The 20,293-nt window shown below is 47.8% G+C and overlaps 2 protein-coding genes across 5 annotated transcripts in view; one reads left to right on the top strand and one right to left on the bottom strand.

The window, feature by feature from the left end:
• LOC128328940 (serine protease 53-like) overlaps nucleotides 1-11,144 on the top strand; it is a 41,723-nt gene extending 30,579 nt beyond the window's left edge. For all 3 annotated transcript variants that reach the window (XM_053259207.1, XM_053259208.1, XM_053259206.1), the window contains exons 7-11: nucleotides 1,930-2,080; nucleotides 3,884-4,143; nucleotides 5,647-5,810; nucleotides 8,094-8,328; nucleotides 8,965-11,144. In XM_053259207.1, the coding sequence (XP_053115182.1) occupies nucleotides 1,930-2,080; nucleotides 3,884-4,143; nucleotides 5,647-5,810; nucleotides 8,094-8,321 (803 nt within the window). In that variant the 3' untranslated portion in view covers nucleotides 8,322-8,328; nucleotides 8,965-11,144. The remainder of the gene's footprint in view (nucleotides 1-1,929; nucleotides 2,081-3,883; nucleotides 4,144-5,646; nucleotides 5,811-8,093; nucleotides 8,329-8,964) is intronic.
• A 309-nt stretch (nucleotides 11,145-11,453) lies between these two features.
• ZNF646 (zinc finger protein 646) overlaps nucleotides 11,454-20,293 on the bottom strand; it is a 52,560-nt gene continuing 43,720 nt past the window's right edge. For both annotated transcript variants that reach the window (XM_053261708.1, XM_053261707.1), the window contains one exon: nucleotides 11,454-19,954. In XM_053261708.1, the coding sequence (XP_053117683.1) occupies nucleotides 14,853-19,817 (4,965 nt within the window). In that variant the 5' untranslated portion in view covers nucleotides 19,818-19,954 and the 3' untranslated portion in view covers nucleotides 11,454-14,852. The remainder of the gene's footprint in view (nucleotides 19,955-20,293) is intronic.

Here is a 20,293-nt window from a genome sequence, read left to right as displayed (position 1 = left end):
TTCTTGAAAACAAGATTCTTACTCCTTTATTCCTTGGTCTTTAATGCACCCTGATCTCAAACTTTCAGTCCAAACTCTTCTAGTTCTCTTCCTGAGAACCCCTAATAAACAAATACATATCTCTTTTGTTTCTCCTTAACACAAAAGTAATTGCAAAGGAGAGAGGAGGCAGCATGGTGTAGTGGCTAGAGTGCTGGACTAGGACCGGGGAGACCCAAGTTCAAATCCCCATTCAGCCATGAGACTAGCTGGGTGACTCTGGGCCAGTCACTCTCTCTCAGCCTAATCTGCTTCACAGGGTTGTTGTTGTGAGGAGAAACCTAAGTATGTAGTACACCACTCTGAGCTCCTTGGAGGAAGAGCGGGATAGAAAATGTAAATAAATAAATAAATAAAATTATTTTATTTATCTCATTCCTCTATTGCCAAAACGTAAGCGTCTTGTGGTGGTATAAATAATTAAAACAAAAAACCATTACAACTTCTTACAACAATTAAAAGAGTGTTTTCCATCACCCCTGAGTTATTTATTTATTCAGTCATTTATTTATTTCTCAAATGTATAGACTGCCCCCAAACTTCCATCTTTGGGTGGTTTACAACATAAAAATTTAAAAATGAGAACCTTAAAACATTTTAAAACCACAGAAGTTAAAAAGTTTGGGTGAAAAAATTGGTCTTTAGGAACTTTTAAGAAGTTGTCAGAGATGGGGAGGCTCTTATTTCAACTGTAGTCTCCAGACTACAAAGGCAGCCCCACATAGAGCACATTGCAGTAGTCCAGTCTGGAGATTACCAGCATATATACCACTGTTCTTCTGAGGTCATTTATCTTAAGAAACGGATGCAGCTGGCATATCAGCCAAAGCTGATAGAAAGCACCTCTGGCCACCACCTCAACCTGAGATACCAGAGAGAAGTTTGGATCCAGAAACACCCCCAGACTGCATACCTGTTCCTTCTGGAGAAGTTTGACCCCATCCAGAATTGGCAGATCAAAATTGTCTTCTGAGTTCCGACCCCACACAATAAGTACCTCCATCTTCCCTGGATTCCATTTCAGTTTGTGATCCCTCATCCAGCCCATCACTGCCTCCAGGCAGGCATTTAGGGGGGTTATGCCTTCTCCTGATGATGCTGACATGGTGAAATAGATTTGGGTGTCATCAGCATACTGAAAACACCCTGCACCAAATCTCCTGATAATCTCTCCCAGCGATTTCATGTAGAAGTTAAAGAGCAGTGGAGACAGTATGGAGCCCTGGGGGACACCATATAAAAGCTCAGATTTTGAGGAGCAAACGTCTCCAAGGGACACCATTTGGAATCTGCCCAAGAGGTAGGAGCAGAACCACTGCATAGCAGTGCCTCCTACTCCCAACCACCTCAGATGCTCCAGAAAGATACTGTGGTTGATAGTATCAACAGCCACCAAGAGGTCCAAAAAGACCAACAGAGTCACACTCCCTTTATCAATTCCCCGTTGGGGATCATTCACCAGGCTGACAAAGGCAGTCTCTTCTCCATAGCCCACCCAAAAGCTAGGAATGCACAACTTTGGCCCTCCAGCTGTTGTGGGCCTACAACTCTCATCCTCTCCAGGCACAGTGACCAGTAGTCAGGGATGATGGGAACTGTAGTCCAACAATCGCTGGAGGGCTGGCATGGTGCCGCTGTGGTTGAGGAAGTTGTTGCTTCCATGCAGGCTTGATCCTGATATTTCAAATGAAGCACACACAACCCAGGCATGCGCATTTTTAACAATCTCATCCTCCGCAAAATTGACTTGTAAGAGAAGGTGGGTAGACAGATGAGCAGTGATAGGAATAGGAAGCTTGATGGATTTGGGTTTGAATCCTAATTTTCTGGGGCCAGCTTTGTGGGGATGGTGAAAGTTGGCACCACTTAATATTTTATACTGGCTTCCAGGTTGTGGGGGGCTGAAGCCGGACAGGCCTGGCATGGGTGGAGAAGGATCGTGGCCCTGGTATGTGAGTCTGCGACACGAAGGGAAGCATGTCTGCGGAGGCACTTTGGTTGCCGAGGACTGGATTGTGACCGCCGCACAGTGCTTCATTGGGTAAGTGAACGGGGCCCCATTTTGCTTCTGGTCTGATAGACACTCAACCACTTGAGTTCACTGTTGGTGTATGTAGATTTTTCCAGGGTTTTTCAAAAGGAAAATTCAAAGCTGCACAATGGTATGTGACTGTAATTTGTGCGTGTGGTGTGCGCTGCTGTGACACACATCTGTGCATCTTCTTTATCTGTGCACACATACATTGCTGCCTAGAGTGTGACATTTATTAATGATGATGGTGATGGTGATGATGATGATTTGATTTCTATACCACCCTTCCAAAAATGGCTCAGGGCGGTTTACACAGAGAAATAATAAATAAATAAGATGGATCGCTGTCCCCAAAGGGCTCACATTCTAAAAAGAAACATAAGATAGACACCAGCAACAGTCACTGGAGGTACTGTGCTGGGGGTGGATAGGGCCAGTTACTCTCCCGCTGCTAAATCAAGAGAATCACCATGGTAAAAGATGCCTCTTTGCCCAGTTAGCAGGGGGTTTAGAAGCCCACACAGGGTGGGTGGAAATCCTCAGAACTGGGAATTTGACAGCACAGTTGCAGAAAAGGGCCCTATTCATTGGTGAGGACTCTGTGGGGAGTAGCAGGGGGATCTGTGGGAAGCATCTTCGGCTGGGGTGGGGGGAGAAATGGGTCCGCTTGACCAGGGTCTGGGTTATAGAGAAATCTGAGCTGCTCACTTCACTTTTCCCATTGTTATCAGTCACTTTTTACAGCATCTAACATAATGCAACTTTTGCACGACTTTAATGTTTGAATTGCACAAATCTTCTTTTAGAACTGCACTTTGCAGAGCGGGGGAAGGGGGCGGCGGAACTGCACAATTTGTGTCTGTTCATAAAAAAAAAGAAGCAGCAACAGCCCTGGACTGTTCCCTGGAGTCCTGACTCCCACAATCCCTTGCTCTTACCTACCAGAACTCCCTCTGCGATAACATTAAAAGTCCATATTCTGTGTCAAGATAAGTCAACTTCTGCCACCTCCATAAATGAGTCTAGTTCATCCTTTTAGCTCACAGTCTGGGATCAGGTTACCTGAGAGAGTAGCTTGCCTTATATGTCCTGACTTGGACCTTAAGATCTTTGGAGGCCCTGCTCCAGTGCCCCTGCCAAATGAGATGAGGGGGGTGGCTACTAGGGAGAGGGCCTTTTCGGTGGTGGCACCCTGTCTATGGAATAGCCTCCCCAATGAGGCTTGCCTGGCATAGACACTCTGTTCTTTTAGACTCCAGGTGAAGACCTTTCTGTTCACTCTTTTAAAAACTGGTTTTAAACAAGTTTTAAAATGTTTGGTATTGTAGTTCGTATTTTTATTTTATTGTAACTTGTTCGTTTTGTGTTACGTGTTTTAATTTAGCTGTTGGGTTGTGAGCCACCCAGATAACAATTTGTTATGAGGCGGCTAACAAATAAAGTTTAGTATTAGTATTAAATACTTTAAAAACCAATTAAAACACATCTTTTGAAGAAGCTTTCAAATGTTTTTAAAAGCCTACTGCTTATATCTGGTAGGGTTTTTTTAGTTCTCAGTTTTTAGCTCTCTATTAATAACTTTTAATTTAAAACTTTTAAAATTTGTAATTTTAAATGTGGTTTTAGCCTGGTCTTTTAACTTGTTTAATAAATTTATTAATCTTTTACTTTGCATTGCATTGGTTTTGTTGATACTGTGGGTCTCCCTGAGCAGCAGTGTACTGGAGGGGCAGGGTATAAATATTTTAAATAAAATAAATACATTAGTATTCATATTACTTTTGCATCACGGCTTCTGTGTCTGTCTTGCAGGCGTGAGGAGCACAAGGGCTGGGAGGTGCTGCTGGGTGAGCGGCAGGAAGGGACAAAACAGAAGTGGCAGGAGAAGAGGACCCTTCGCAAGATCGTCGTTCATGCCGCCTACGTCAACATGACGGAAGGCAATGACATTGCCATGGCCATGCTGTCTCGTCCTGTGGTGTTGGACAACAACATCTCAGCCATCTGCACCCCGTACTCCAACCACCAGTTCCCATATGGCTCTACCTGTTGGACCCGTGGGCGGAGGACTGGTATGCTGGGGAGGGGATGCAGGGGTTCGGGGTCACCACTTAATCCAGCTGCAAAGTGGTCAACTGGTGCGGTTAAGGAAACAGAGTCCCTGTTTCTAGTGAACACCAGATCAGATCTCATCTTAGGCCAGTAGAGATGCTCAAATTTGGGTCCCCAGGAGCTGTTGCACTACAACTCCCATCATCCCTAGCCATAATGATCTTTGTGCCTGGGGATGATGGGAGCCATAGTCCAGCAACATCTAGAAACCCAAGTTTGAGAATCCCTGCTGGGGTTTAGACTGACAGGGCTAGCCTCCTTGGCACAGAAAACTGAGTGTCAAGGGGAATGGTCCTAGACCGGTCTTCTCCCTGGCAGACTAGGTTTCTGCATGGAGGGGTTGTTTTGTATGCAAAGGAGCATTCAGTATGTGGGCCCCCCATCTGCAGACTGAAATGGTACAGTCCAGCCACAGGCTCACCGCGCTTGGTCAGCTGCTAGTTTTCCTGATGGACCCCTGGAGGAAGAAATGGACCAGTTTCTGCCCCCTGCACCTCTAAAGCAGATTGCCAGCTGGTCCGATTGAGGCCCTATCCTATAAATCTCTATACAGCCTGTGTGTTCTAGCGGTTAGGATGTCAGACTAGGGCTTGGGGAGACTCAGGTTCAAATCCTCAATTGGCCATTAAGGCCTACTGGGTGACTTTGGGCTGCTCACACTCTCTCAGCCTATCCTACCTCACAAGGTTGTTGTGAGGATGCAGTGGATGGGGAGAAAACAATGTATGGCATCCTGAGCTCCTTGGAGGGGCTTAAAAACCTGAAAAACCTGAGATAATCATAATTTTGCCATAGTGGCCACTATTTTCATGCAACTGTGGAAGGCAGGAAGCCACTGGTGCTCTTCGGGGAACTTGTTCTGGCCCTTGGCCTTCCAGGTGTTGGTCCACACCCTAAGGAATGGGGTTTAGCTCCATCTGCTTGAGGGCACTGTCTGTTTCTCTCTATAAGGCGTAAGAATAAGTGGCTTTCTTGGGAGATTGTAGGGCTGTGAAATCTAAATGGCCAGGAGCCATTTACACACAGCCTGCCACAAGGGGGGGGATGATCATACCCTTCCTGTGACCTTAACCTTAGAAGCACCCAAAAAGGACAAGCAGCTGCAACACAGTGTGGATTTCTCCAGATCACTCGAGTGAGCGAGCCAAGCCATGAGTCCACAGCAGGATAATTGCCTCCTCTTTCAGGATCACTTGACCTGGGAGAAATCAAGCCCAGGTGCAAAAATGACGACTGAGTTGGACCCAAGCACAAGCAATTCTCATCAGCCACCCCCCAACCCCGCCAATGCCTTGCAGATATTGGTCCACATTACCCAGTATTCTGTTTCTAGTTGTAGAAGGTCCCAGTGTTTTAGAAGAGAAGGGTGAGGGTGTGGGAAAGTCTCAGGGTCTTAAGGGGACGGGACCTGTGGTTGGACTTGGAGTCGCTTTAATCCAAGACATCTTTCCTTCTTTTTCCAGATAGGCCCCAGAGGCCAAATTCAACAGAGGGAGTAGAGGCAAAAATTCTTGGCCCCCGAAAGTGTAACTGCATTTACCAAAAAAACAGCAACCCTGGGAGCGAGATCACCATCACCCCTGAAATGGTGTGTGCCAATCCTCAGAAAAGCACCATGCGCTGTGAGGTAAGCGGTCACCAACTGTCAGCTCGGGGCCATTTCAGAGGAATATTTCGAGAAGGCCTAAGCCAGGGGTGGGCAAATTTGGCCCTCCAGTTATTGCTGAATGACAACTACCACCATTCCCAGCCACAGTTTCAACTTGTGGCTGGGAATGAGTTGTTGTTGTACAAGTTGTAGTTCAGCAACCGCTGGAGGGCCAGATTTGTCCATAAGCTCATGTTGCATAGCTGGGAAGTGCCATCACAGGGCCAGGCTGAGTGTTGTGGTCCCTAAGGCGGGAATTGTGAGACTTCACAAACGCAGTTATGGTGATTGGAAATAAAATGGCGTCCGTGCCATTTCCAGCATTTGCACAATAGTGCTCTTGCACAACAATCCTGATTTCATCTTAAATGCCTGCAGCAGTGTGGAAACTGCCCTCGCAACACTGCATGGTATGCAGGCCATGCAGTCTGAGGAAAAAGTAATGAAGCCTCAGGTAAACTCACACCGACTGCAACCCAGAATATGCTATGGCGAAGAGCAGAAGCAGCCATTGCTACAGCTAGCTAACCTCTGCAAATAACTGTTCTCAAAAGCAGTTTCCTCCCGTGAACAGTGTAACGTCATTTGCAGACCAAATTTGTCACTGTTTACTGAAAAAAAGGATTGTTGCACTCAAAATTCATTGGATTTGGACTTCTCATACATACAAAAACAGTGGCTGCCAGGATGAGGAAAATTACCCAAAGTAGACCTATTGGAATTCAAAGGGCCACTTGGGCAATGCATCCTTTTAATATCAATGGGACTACTTTGAGTAATTTTCCTTATCCAACAAGCCTCTGAGTGTGGCCTATATTTTTTTAAATAAAGATCATTTATGAACTGTTTTCAGTTTTACAAGACAAATCATTTTTTATATTAATTGGTGCCTTCGCCCATTTGAGTGGATTGTTTTTTGAGATTGGATCTCCCAGGAAGACCTTTGGTCAGATTAAGGGCAAACTCTAATTAGTTCGGAAGTGCTCATTTGGGGACCACCCTGCCGCCAATTAAATGGGTGTCCGATACAGAAGGAAACCTAGAGATGGAGTACTTCAAGTTCTCTTCCAGCCCTTCCTTCCCAAGAAAAGTTCCTTCAGTCCTAAGCAGCTGTCCATGTTTGCTGTGGTGCTGAAATGCTCCAGAACTAATGAATGGCTGTTCTTTGCCAGCTACATATACACTGCATTTGAAAGCACCAGATATTTTTGGCTGTCTGAGAAGCCTCATTGAAGAATCTGTCGACTTCTTCTACCAGTTCTAATTTTTTCAAATCTCCTAGGTTTTCATTTCACATCCAGATATAGGAAACTGACAGTCCAGATACTGTCCAAGTGGCATTAATCCATGAGAGTCTTGGTTGTGACCCTACTTTTATACACAATAGTAGTTCCCTTTTGAAGAAGAGGGATCCAGGAGTTCTGGCTCAGTCATTCTTTTATCTCATGCACTGGAAGTCAGAATAGTCCCAGGGCTTTGAACGAAGAAATTCACTTTTTTTTACCACCTTGTTCAAACTCAGATGGTGTCAAATTCCCTGCCAGAGCTATGGTTACTGCTGCTAATACCACCTATCAAGATGACTGCATTTTACTTAAGATATATCATTTATAATTAAATATACGTTCAAGATTACTTATATATTTAATCTTATTTCTCTACTTTTAATCTTATTTTTATATATTTAGAATTGTAGATATACTGGCTTACATACTGTGCAACAGCATATGAGCCTAGTACCTTTGTGAGCATGCTAGTCACACAACTGTGCAATTTGCACAAAGAGAAAGATGCTGTTACATGTGAGTAAGCCCATTACTTCCAATGGGCTTACTCTGGTGTGTTGGCATTTTTGAAATTTTCTCATTTGAGCCACTAGTTTGCCCACAGCGGTTCTAGGCTCACATATAGCAGCATGGTATGTTAGCCTTTGAGTCTTCAATACATTTAGAATCGTATTTTTCTATATTATTTTGCTTATTATTCTATATTTAAGTAATCTTTGAATGTATTGCTATGGCTGATCTACCTAAGTAAAACTTAGTGATTTTGATGAGTTGCTACTCTTAGCATTGAAGAGTCCTCCTGACGAAGGGCTATCTAGGCCAAAAAAGGGTTGTGATTTGGATACTGGTAATTTTCTGCATGCCTGTTATATACCTGGGAGCCTTGCATCTGGTTTTGCTGGCCCGGCCAACTTCTTTGTCCTCTGTTGTCCTCTGTTGTATTGAGAAGACAATCTGTCTGTTCTTGGACCTCTAGGAAGGCATCGGGGAACCACTGGTTTGCAACGAGAAGGGGAAATGGTTCTTGGCAGGCATCTCCAGCTTTGGAAGGGGCTGTGGGACTGTCGTCCATCCAGGGGTTTACACGGCAGTAGCTTCCTACCAGGAGTGGATCATGGGGTTCGCATGGTCTGTTTTCTACGAAGTGCAAGAACTATATCCCGCTTCAGTAGTCAAGGACGAAGACACCTGCCTAAACGATTAGCCTCCAGGTAAGGTGAAGCACATCCTTGGATTGTTAATATCTTTGCAATCTGTTTTTCTTTTCTAGGGTTCACGGAACTAGCAGAGTTCCTTAGCTACCATTCTGTGTCTTAGAAGCAGCATTCTCTGTCTTGGAAGTCTCTGGCCATCACACATCGTGTTCTGGTTTTCCCATGGATGTTAGCCCTGTTCAGACATTAAGTTGTACCTGCCTTCAGACATGCATAAATGTTTTCGTGTTAATGGTTGTATCTGCATTCGTTTTAAAAGTGAACCTGAAGTGCAGCATGCAGATAGGAAGTGTACTGCTGTACCTGTGTCCAGGTACAGTGTTGTGTGAATAACTGTTCCTGAGTACAGATCTGTATGAGTACACTATACACAGATTGGATGGATGTGGAACATAATGTGTGAAGAGGGCTATAGTGACTGCATAAGCAGCAACGAGAAGCCCTTTGGTTTTGAGCCCCCAGATGTTGTTGAGATGATGGGACTTGTAGTCCAACAACATCTGGGGACCCAACTTTGAGAATCCCTGCCCTATGGTGTTCTTCCCAGGTTCCCTACGCTCCTCACCCAGTTTGGGATTTTATAAAGCCCCTCTCCTGGTACTACATGGCCTTACTCTGTTTTCCCTTTTTCAGGGGCATGCTACAGATAACAAGATGGAAGCTACTCAGAGGACATAACTGAACTCCGTACAGACTGACTTTGTGGAATTGCAATCCTGCTTTCCCCCCTGCAGCATTTGGTTCTCGTGGAAAATGCCTTTTATTTTATTTTATTTATTTATTTATTTATTTATTTAGATTTTTCTACCGCCTTTCCTCTTAAAACAGAAACCCTTCTGACATCATTGACGGCTTCCGTCGTTCAGCCGAGTCTTGGGAGGTGCCCTAGTAATGGCGACCCGCCTGGTTTTTATACATGGTATAATCTCAGATGCGACCAAAAGGAGACTCTCTGGGTTTGTGTGGGGCACCCATCATCCTTGATTGCCACCACACCCTCCATGTGACAGGATGGGCACAGCAGAAAGACAGACAAGATGTGACTACTGCTAATTCACATCCTCCTCCCCTCTCCCATTTTACAGACAGGAAACCCGAAGCCAGGAGTCCAGTTCTGCCATGCAGGATGGGGGTGGGTGGGAACTCCTCTTCCTTGGCCCATCCTGTAGGAGTGCTGTGAGATTTGTCTGCTTTTGTGGAAAAGCAAGACACCACGGCCAACCCTGCCCAGAGCTGGAACTCACCGGAACTGGTATAATAAACATGTTTGGGCTGAGCTTTTAAAAAATGTACCAGTAAATAATATCTTTACAAGCAACCTCTGAACACTTGCTAGCTGGGCTAAGAGGCATAAGCAGTGGCTCGCTTGTGTTTAGCAGAGGGAGAGCAATTGCCCTCTCCAACCTTGCCCCACACCCACCCAGAGACTACAGCTGGTCTCTCCCTCAAGTTGCTTTTTAGATTGTGAGCTCTTTTGCAACAGGGAACCATCTTCTCCTTGCTTTTTAACTTCATTTCATTGTTGTTGTTGTTTTTAAATTGCCAACTCCATTGTGAATGGTTTTTTCCCTTGAAAAGCGGTATGTAAATCCCCTTAATCATAAATCGTAATTTATGTCCTAGTGAATTCAGTGCATCATGTGACGTCTCAGCTGCTACTGGGACTGACACAAGGATGTGAAAAATCCTCCAGTCTGTTTTTGAACCAAAATATAGAGATGGACCAAATCAATTTTGCCACCAGTGCAGTGGTTTCTTTGGTTTTTATTTACTGTGCTCCTTTTTTAAAAAAACTAATTGTTCTAATGTGTTTTGATTTGTTTTTATGTCGAACTGTATGAACCTTGATACCTTGCAATAAGGCAGGATAGAAGTTCCTGAAATAAATGTCCCACCTTTCAGGCTAATCAGGTTGCCTTGGGCCACATGGGCACCATATTTCAGCTTTCTGGCCATGTGGCAGGACCTTAGCCGACTTCCAGTCCTTCGCCTGGCAGTCAGTCTCAAGCAGATTTATATCACTACATTTACAGCCTTCCTTCAAGGAACTTGGACCCGGGTTTGAGCCTCTTGACGATTCTGTAGCACAGGGGGCAGGAAGAATGCTGAGAGATGGTCATTTCAGCGAGATTCACAACACAGCCAGAACAGAAACTAGTTTCCAAGACTAACGCACTACCCCAGGGGTTCTTAAATTTGGGGACCCAGACTTGAGAAGCCCCCTACTCTACCCATTTCACCACATGGGCTCTCCTGGAGCCTTAGTACTTCTAGTTCTACATTGACCTTAGTTTTGGGAGTAAGACATGGATGGGAGATCATTGAACTCCACCCAAAGAATTTGTGCGTTACCCCATCTCTGCTAGTTTCCCCATGACCCAGTAAAGAACTTCCTGTCTTACCAGGAATTTAATCCCGTTAATTGCTGCGAGAGTTTAATAGATGCTATGCCATTTGCCTGATGGGCTTTCATGGCTTCTGTGATCCCTTTTAATTATTGCTGTCATTGAATGTTTTATTTGCTGCTTTTATGTGGCAAATGGTTTTCATACTATTTGAGTTTATTTGATATTGTTTTATTTATTACATGTTGTGATCTACTTTTGGGCACTGAAAAATGGAAATGTAGGATTCAAGGCAAAAGAGAGCGAGAGCGAGAGCGAGAGCGAGCACAAACCCTGGAATCCAGGCCTCTATTTGTGAACATCTTTTGTCAATGCTCATTTTGTTACTTTTCATTTGTAAAACTGACACGTGTGTATTTACCACTGCTGTGTCATAAAGCAAAATAAATAAATAATTTATTTGAAGAAACTGAACATGCTTGAAGAGCCACTCATAATTTCCACACCTGAGAAAACAAAAATTGAGGTTGCTGTATTCCTACAGGTTTGAAACACTACATGTATACATCCAATGAGTAGATAAATGGCCCTTATCTCCCTATTTTGAATATCTCAAATACTTTAAGTATTTGATTGAATACCTCAAAATATATTCAGAATGACAAAACATGGAAAACCCAGCTGCCTTAATTCGACAACTTTTCCAGTGGCTGTATAGTTTTTTGAGTGATCTACATGTGTGTAACTTCTTGAATTTGGATCCCTAGAGACTGGCTGTGAAGTCCAATTATTTATTTACTTATTTAAAATATACATCCTCCAGTACAATACTGCTCAGGGCAGCTCAAAAAAATAACATAAAAGAATAAGAATAGTCCAATTAGCTGGGCTTCCAACTGCTCTATTATAATGGGTTAAGTCTGTAGTCCGTGGTAGCACACTTGACAAAGAAAACAATTCAGAGAGAGAGAAGAGAAACACTTGTTTAGAAACCAAGAACAATTTATTTGCAGAGTTTTTAAGTGTCACAGATGAGGTATGGCCACCAGGGGGTGCCAGATACTCTACAATATTGATTCCATCCTATTAAAGTACCTGGGAGAAACTCACATTTCTCAGAACAGTGGGGTCTACTAGGGTAGAACAGGGGGCAGGAATCCTGGGTTATCTCCCCATCTCTAGGAGAGCAGTGAAAATGAACTAGTGGGTTAGAGCAGGTGAGACAAGGAGAACAACTTCTTCCGTTTTAAAGGTTCCTTTTCTTAGTGTAAACCACCCTCGCTTAAAAAAGAACTTTCCCCAGCAACATTTAACTGAAGGACATGTAATTACAGACTGAACTGGGATATTAAAAAAAACAAAACCTGTATTAATGAGGGAGGGGGAGCATTTCAAAAGCATAAGAAGCAAATCTTATTTTAGTATCATGAGGGTGGTTTTTTTTTTTTGTCCTGACCAAGTGCCAATATGGCAGCTACTGAATACAGCAGCAACAGAACAAGACTAGAACTTCAACATTTAGTACATGGGGTGGGGTGTCATAAAATAAAGTAAAACAAAAACAGAGATCTCAGCTGGCAAAATTAAAAAAACAAAACAAAAAACACACATATGTCCCTCCCACCCCAATAAAAAATATTACCCACTATGTTAGAAATTCTAGAAAACATTCATCACACTTGAGAATACTCATCTACTTTAAAAATTGCTACTCTTTCATTGAACTGAGTCATTGAAGAATTGGCATGGCTTCCTTTTTGACTTTTGGGCTCAGTGCAAGTTTACCTGCAAAATGCTTAAGAAATTCAGCCCAATGAGGAAAACATGGAGTCTGCTTCAGAACAGCAGCGGAACTTGGGCATCCTTTCATCTGTGCCAACCTCCAATAGGAAAGACTGGCAGCAGTTAAGTTTCTAGACCTCTTGTTCTGAAACACTTTAAAAATGATTATCTGCCTCGCCCCTCCCTCTAATGGCTGATCGATAGAATCGAGACCATCCCTTTTACATAGCATGTGGAAGAGCTCAGCTATGCATTCAGAATAACCATGTGGTGAAGCCCTGTGGGGACTGTGCCACTTCGGGGGGGGATTACATAATTAAATGCTTTCTCTTGTAAGAGGGAAAACCCTAACTGTAGTTAGAACACTAGCCCATTATGAAGGTACAGGCCTACCCTGGCCTTCTCCCTGATATACTACAGTAACTTTTTTTACTTTTTTTTTTTAAAGATCTGGGGAGCTAGTGACATGGGAAAGTGTTCTAACTTTCACTTCTGCAGTCTGGTTGTATAGTCCCGACAAGACTCTGCCATGCGATTCTTCTGAATGTGCAAATGATTTCTAGGGGTTGTGTCCAAAGCAAGTTAGCCATGACTCTGGGCGAGTTCGGATGACCCACTGCAAGTAAGGTGGAGGAAACCAGAGACACCCCCCCCCAGTGGGCAAGGACTCCCGGCATGAACCAGTATTACGGCCATTTCTATGTTGTCTGAACCCACAACTGTCAAGTGGGCAGTGACGGGTTCCCTCTGCTACCCGACATCTGTAACCCAGAGTTGAAGCTGGTCAGAGAATGTCAGGTGGTGGGGAGAACCTGACACTGTCCGCCTGACATTTCCAGGCCTGAATGTCACAAAAATAGCCAAAATGATTGGCTCATGCTGGGAGTACTTGCTTGCTGGGGATCTCCAGTTCTCTCCACCCGGTCTGCAGTGGGTTATCTGAACCCTCCCTTTGGCTGCAATCTGATGCTTATTTACCTGGGTGCTAGCCCCACTGAACGTAACAGGACTTACATTCGAGTAAACCCATATAGACTTGCATGCAGAATCCAATTGAAATTAATGGGGCTTGAGTTCAGCATGACTAAATGCCACTGAAATCCATGAGACGGTATGAAGAACTTTTTTTTGGAAACAACCTATAGTTTTAGAGAGGACCAAAATGTACCAGAGAAACAAAATGGGATGAAGACATTGGCCCAGGAAAATATCCCAACGTTCTCTAGCCACGACTTCTCCCAGGAGAAGCTCAAGAGGCTGCGACGAGGTCTCATTTCAACTGTTATGATGCTGCCCACTTCTGTTCCCTCTCCTTAGTGTTGTAAAGTTATTGCCAGCAGAGATAGTTGGCACAGATCCGTCTATTGGTCTCTGGTCCAACAGCCATACAGATTTGAAGATCCTTAAGCAACAAGGATGGAGAGAATCGCTAGAGGCCCCGATGTACACACAGTTACACCTGCAAAAACATCCCCTTGGAAGGTTAGGGTTGAAAAGAATTCGTCCAACTGGTTTCAGAAGGTAGAAATTTTGTTCTCCCACTCATTTAACTGGGCCTGCGCAGGAGAACGTCTCAGTGGATTGTGCTCCAATTTTGCAGGAAAAAAGTATGTTTACCCCTGTAAACACACAAACTTTGTCAGCTGCCTCTAGAAATCTGTCCTAATTAACACAATACTCTCTTAGCTAACCTTTTTTTAAAAACTGCTTTTAAAGAGATTAAAATGTGTCCATTTTGGATATTTCAAAAAAACTTAATATTTCCCCCGCACGGAGGAAACAGAATTTTTCCGGTTTTGAATAATGAAGAGAATTACTCTCCAGCAAGGAGTTGTGTGTGTCTTTGTTGAGAAACTATTAGAGCTCCCCCACCCTCCTTTAAGGACAGTACTTCTGGGATCTTTATTTAAACACTAACAAATACCGTATTGGGGCTTCAACTTCGCGACTGCTACTCATCAAAACAGATTTTAGAAAGGCTGAAAACTCAGATCAGTAGGAGCTTTAAGCACATGCTTGGGAGATTCCCAGGGTGCAAAGATTCATTTCTCCAAATAGGGTCCACAACGAAGGTATAAGTTGCCGTAGGGGAACGTTTTCAAGGGACACAAACAAGGTACCGCTGGAGAGCTTAATGCAACATTCTACTCAAAGGGATAGAGTTCAGCCCCTCTGTGTTTCCTGACCAGATGTTCTAGAGTGAATAAGGAATCATGCACCCAATTTTTCCCCAATATCACCACCCACTGGTGTGACCCTTCGACCCTATACAAACCCCTGTATATCCCCCTCCTTTCTCCCAATTGTCCCCCCAGAGACATCTCCCATTTCCCTGCAGCCTGCTCTCCTGGCCACCCAACGCTCGGCACACACTCCACACACGTGCCAGCACCCTCAGCTTCCTTCCCCTGCGGCCACACTCCCAGTGGCAGGGTGCCCACCGTCCTTGGCATGCAATAGCTGGTGCTGCCGGAAGCCGAGCTGATGGGAGAACGTCTTGGAGCAGACCGTGCAGGCAAAAGGTCCATCCTCCTTGGGCCGGCCATGCCCCTTGCTGTGGGTGGCCAAGCGCCTGGCAGTCCGGAAGGCTTTGCCACAACGCGGGCACCGGTGGCGCTTCTTGTCCGTGTGAATGTGAAGGTGGTTTTTGAGGGCCAGGAGGTTGTAGCACTCCTTCTGGCAGGTGGGGCAGTGGTAGAGGCCCGTGGCGTGGGCCTTCTTGTGGTTGAGGAGGCTGCCGGCATGCCGGTACGTCCGCTCGCAACTGTTACACTTGTAGGGCCGCTCCTCCTCCTCCAGGGGCTCATTGGCTGCCACTGAAGAGGGCAGGGAGCAGCTGCCTTCAGCAACATCCGCCACCTCCTCAGCTTGGTGTCTCCTCAGGTGGCGCAGCAAATCCTTAGAGGCCCGGTAAGCCTTGCCACACTCAGAGCACTCAAAGCGTTTTTTTGCATGCACGCGGCTGTGGTTCTTTAAAGCCGTGTGGTTGGGAAACTGCTTAGGGCACAGAGGACACCGGAAAGGACCAATAGGAGCCTCCGCATGGCCACTCCCCTGCTCCTTTTGAGGAGCTGCTTTGTCCCTTTCACATTCTGGCCCCAGAGGGCTCCTGCCACAAGGATGGGGCCGGCGCTGGTGCCTCAGCAGTTGCCGTTGCCACTTGAAGGCCTTGCCACAATCCAGACAACGGTGGCGTTTGACTTCGTAATGGATACGCTGATGGTTTTTGAGGGACATGAGGTTGGGATAGGTCTTGCTGCACAAGGGGCAGGCAAAGTGCCCAATTTTGTGGCTCTTCTGATGGTTGAGAAGGCTGCCCGCATGGCGGTATGTGCGCCCACACTCCCCACACCCATACGGGCGTTCTTCGGGATCGAGGCGATGTCTCGTGGCATTCAGAGGGTGGCTTGAATTCTCTGTCTTGCCAAGCCGCTTGGGGTGAGCAGGCTTCCTGAGAGGATGGGATGAGGGATCTCGTTTCCGGTCACGGTGTACCCGCTGGTGGCTAGCCAGTTGCTTCTGGAGCCGGAAGGCCTTGGGGCACTCTGGGCAGCGGTAGCGTTTGGTTTCAAAGTGGGTGCGATTGTGGTTCTTGAGGGCCATGAGGTTGTAGAACTGCTTCTGGCAGACACTGCAATGGAAGAGACCTGTCTTGTGAGTCTGCTTGTGGTTGATCAGGCTGCCTGCATGCTTGTAGCTGCGTCCACAAACATCACACTGGAAGGGGCGCTCCAATGGGGAGCCCTCCTCTTCAGCACTGGGGACGCCATTTTCCTCTCCTCCTGCTACTTCCTCCTCTTTTGCCGCTTTCTCCTCCTCTTTCACAAAATGAAGACCCTGATGGGCCTCCAGTGCAGCTTTCTCCTCGTACCCCTCCCCACACACTTCACGCACCTGGATCTTTCTGCCCTCAGACTGGCTAGCATTCAACACTTCTCCTTGTCCCAATCTTTCTTCGCTACCAGGAGCCATTACGGAGGACATGTCCAGTGGATCCTTCTCCTCCTGAGCCACTGTAGCGCTGCCCTGAAGGGGCTCTTGCTTCAAAATCTCATAAGCAAAAGACGACAGCCCACCTCCTCTTTCGGCAGGGATAGGTTGCCGGATTTCTGGCACGCTGCCATTCAGCTTGCATCTAGGGTGGTTCCGGAGGTGGTTCCGGTAGGCAGACAGATTGGGGTACTGGCGGCAGCAGACACCACACTGGTAGTCTCCAATCTGGTGGATCTTCTTGTGATTGACCAAGCTGCCTCCATGCCGATAGGTCTTGCCACATTGGCCACAGGCATACGGCCGGCTGTCCAGAGGTTCACTGGCACCAGCTGGCATTTCCACTGGTGGCGGGGGAGGCTGGTCCTCCTCCAGCCGAGGAGCCCGTCGGAGCTGCATGGAAGTGTCAGCGAGGGCAGCAGCCTTCTCCTCCTGATGTCCTTCACTGTGCTCCTCCAAGCTGGCCATATCATCAAACGTTTGGCCACAATAGCCACAGATGTGAGAGAGGAGCTGCCCCTCGTCTTGATCTGCCGCCTCTGCCAACTGGGCCTCGGCCTCGCTTTTCATCGCGGCATCCTGTCCCGGGCCTTCCTGGGTTTCACCCTCTTCGTGCGACAGGCTGTGATGCTGCTGGAGGTCTTCCTCACTGGGAAAGATCATGCCACAGAGGCTGCAGAGGAAGGGCTGCTCCTCCACACTGCCTTCTTCACTGGAGCTGCCCTGGCCAGAAGCGGCAGCCCTGGCGTGCCCGTGGAAGTGGTTCTTCAGGGCCAGAAGGCTGGAATACTCTTTAGGGCAGAGGGAGCACTGGTAGATGCCAAGCTGATGAGTCTGCTTGTGGATCAGCAAGCTGTTGGCCTGGTCGAAACCCAGCCCACACTGCTCGCACAGGTAAGGAAGCTCCTCAGATTCACCGGGCGACAGAGAGGGAGTGTTTGACTGGGACTCCCAGCCATTCACTAGGCCATTTTCGTCTTGGACATCATAACTGTCTTTGAACTCTTCCCCCAAGAGCATCACCTCAGGCACAGCAGTTCCACTTTCAGCATCCTCGCCCTCGCTTGCCATCACAGCCGTGCCCAACTGTGCCCTCCTGGGTTTCTGATGCCCACGCAAGTGGCTCTTGAGCGAGGCCACATTCTGGAAATGCTTGCTGCAAAGCGAGCAGCTGAAGTCTCCCGTCTGGTGAGTCTGCTTGTGGTTGATCAGGCTCCCGGAATGCCGGTATGATTTGCCACAGAGGTCGCACCCATAGAGTCGCTGGATGAGGACGGGGGACTCTGTCCTCTCGGTCGTCCCTTCCGGCCATCCCCCTTGGCTGCTGTGCTGCAAGGTGTGATGCTGCAGGCCGGCCACGCTGGCAAAGGTCATCCCACACTGGCTGCAAACGTGTGCCGCCTCAGAAGAGGGAAGGACGTCCTCAGCCACAGCCGCCCCATTCTCCAGAGCTTCCACGTCCTGCCGGATAGCCTGGAGAAGATCGGCCTCTTGCAGGTGAAATCCACCAAGTCGAGCAACGACAGCCGCCTCGATGTCCTCCGTATAGGGTAGGTGGCGCAGCTGATGCAGCTGGAATTCAGCTTCCTCCTCAAAGCTCTCCCCACAGCTACTGCAAGTCAAGCCGCCTCCTTGCTCCTTGCCACTCATGCGCACTGCCCGCAAATGCACACGGACGTGATTCCGGAGCGCCATGAGGTTGGAATACTGTTTGGGGCAGATGGAGCACTGGAAGACCCCCGTCTGGTGGGTGTGGCGGTGGTTCACCAGACTGCCCCGATGCCGGTAACTCCGCCCACAGTCCTCGCATCGATAGGGCCGCTCTTCCTCCCCGGCGCCCCTGTCTTCCTCCTCCTTTGGACAGGAAGCTCCTGCCCAGACATCCAGTGGCTGCACATGGCAGCCTCCGGGTTCCCCAGGGCTGATTTCTTCTCTGCATAGGTCTGAGATAACGGATGGATGCTGGGAGGCCTCCTCTGGTGCCGGTGAGCCAAACTTGGATTTGAGGTGGACTCGCAAGTGGTTCTTCAAGGCAGCCAGGTTGAAGAGCTGCTTGGCACAGACGCTACAGCTGTACACCCCTATCTGGTGGCTCTTCTTGTGGTTAATGAGGCTCCCTGCATGCCGGTAAGTCCTGCCACAATCCCCGCAGCGGAAGGGCCGCTCCTCATAAGCAGCATTGTTCTCCTCCACTTTCAAACTAGCGTCCCATGCCCCATTAAAGCTGGCTGCTGGCTGCGAGGGGGTGCTGCTTTCCTCCTCCTCTTCCTCCTCCTCCTCCTCTGCCTCCTCTGGACAGAGGCAGCTGTGGCCCTTCAGCTCCTCCTCATCAGCAAAGGTCCCACCACAATGGACACAAAGCTCTCCATCTGGGTTACAGCGTTCGCCACCTCCCACCTTGGAGGTATCTTTGAGGCTACAAGGGACAGCGTCTCCCAAGCCGGTGCCCATTGGAGGAGGCTGGTAGATATCTAGCTTCGCCGAGGTCTCTATGGAGTCCTCCTCCCAGATTCCACGTTCCGAGGCCTCCCAAGCTGGCAAGACCGTTGTCTCCCTCTCTTCCTGGTCGTGAGCCTTCTGGTGGCTCAGCAGCTCAGAGGGCAGCCGGAAGGCTTTGTGGCAAAACCGGCATTTGTAGGGCCGATACTCCGAGTGGAGGCGAGCGTGGCTTTTGAGTGCCATGAGGTTGGAGAATTCCTTGAAGCACATGGCACATTGGTAAACGCCCAGTGTGTGGCTCTGTTTGTGATTGGTCAGACTGCCAGCGTGTTTGTATGCCTTGTCACACTGATTGCACTTGTAGCGTCGTTCGTCCACAAGGGCGCCTCCAAGACCCACCTCCTTCTCCCCCTGGTGTGCCTGAAGCGCCTCTTCTTCCTCCACTTCCATCTTGATGGGGAACTGCTGAGAAAGGTCAGCCGGGACCACGGATTCAGCAATGTACTTCTCCAGGTTGGTCAGCAGGCTCCCGCTGCCACCACTTTCCATCCCAGAACAGGTCTCAGCATCTGACGAAGAGGTGTCTTGCCCCCTGGGGAAGGCATAGCCCCCGCCATTACTGCCCTCTTCCTCCTGGCTGGCGGGAGCTGCACAGCGGTGGCTGCTCAACTGGGAGGAGGCCCGGAAGGCCCGGCCACAGTCCTGGCATTTGTAGCGCTTCTCTTCCGTGTGGGTGCGGAGGTGGCTCTTGAGGGCCATGGGGTTGGAGAAGTCCTTCTGGCACAGCAGGCAACGGAAGAGGCCCACCTCGTGGGTGCGGCGGTGGTTCACCAGGCTGCCAGCGTGGCGGTAGCTCCGCGGGCACTGCTTGCACTTGTACGGACGCTCCTCCGGCCCAGCGGACTGTTCGCAGGCGTCCCCCTCAGCCATCGCTCAACCCAGGCGTGGTCCTCCTTCCCTCTCACTCTCTTTAAAGAGCAAGCCAGAGGCCTTGTGGTCCAAAATACGGCTCCATTGCACAGCTGCAGGGTGGCGCTTTTCTTCCCCAAATGTTCTGATGCCAAGACCTACAGAGGCAAGGAAAGGACATAACAGTTAGAACGATCCTCGTTGTCAGGCTGATGTGCCACTGCAAGTCAGAAACTGGGGTAAAGGCCTCTGCTGCTGGTGAGATATTCCTGTTTGCATCTGGATTTTTTTCTTCTCTCCTTATAAGGAACTGACATTATTTTAAAGGTCTATTCTTCTTACTTGTTTTGTCTATTAGGAGTCGACTGTCTATTAGGAGTTGACACTAACTCAACGGCACAACTTTGCCTTTACTTTTGCTTTTTACTGTTTCATTGCTTCTGAGTTGCCCAGAGAACAATTTGTTATAGGGTGGCCATTCATTCATTCATTCATGT

The sequence above is a fragment of the Hemicordylus capensis genome, chromosome 6 (assembly GCF_027244095.1).
Source record: "Hemicordylus capensis ecotype Gifberg chromosome 6, rHemCap1.1.pri, whole genome shotgun sequence".
NCBI classification, from domain to species: domain Eukaryota; kingdom Metazoa; phylum Chordata; class Lepidosauria; order Squamata; family Cordylidae; genus Hemicordylus; species Hemicordylus capensis.
The sequence above is the reverse complement of the archived record's forward strand: the minus strand, read 5'-3'. Positions and strand labels throughout refer to the sequence as shown.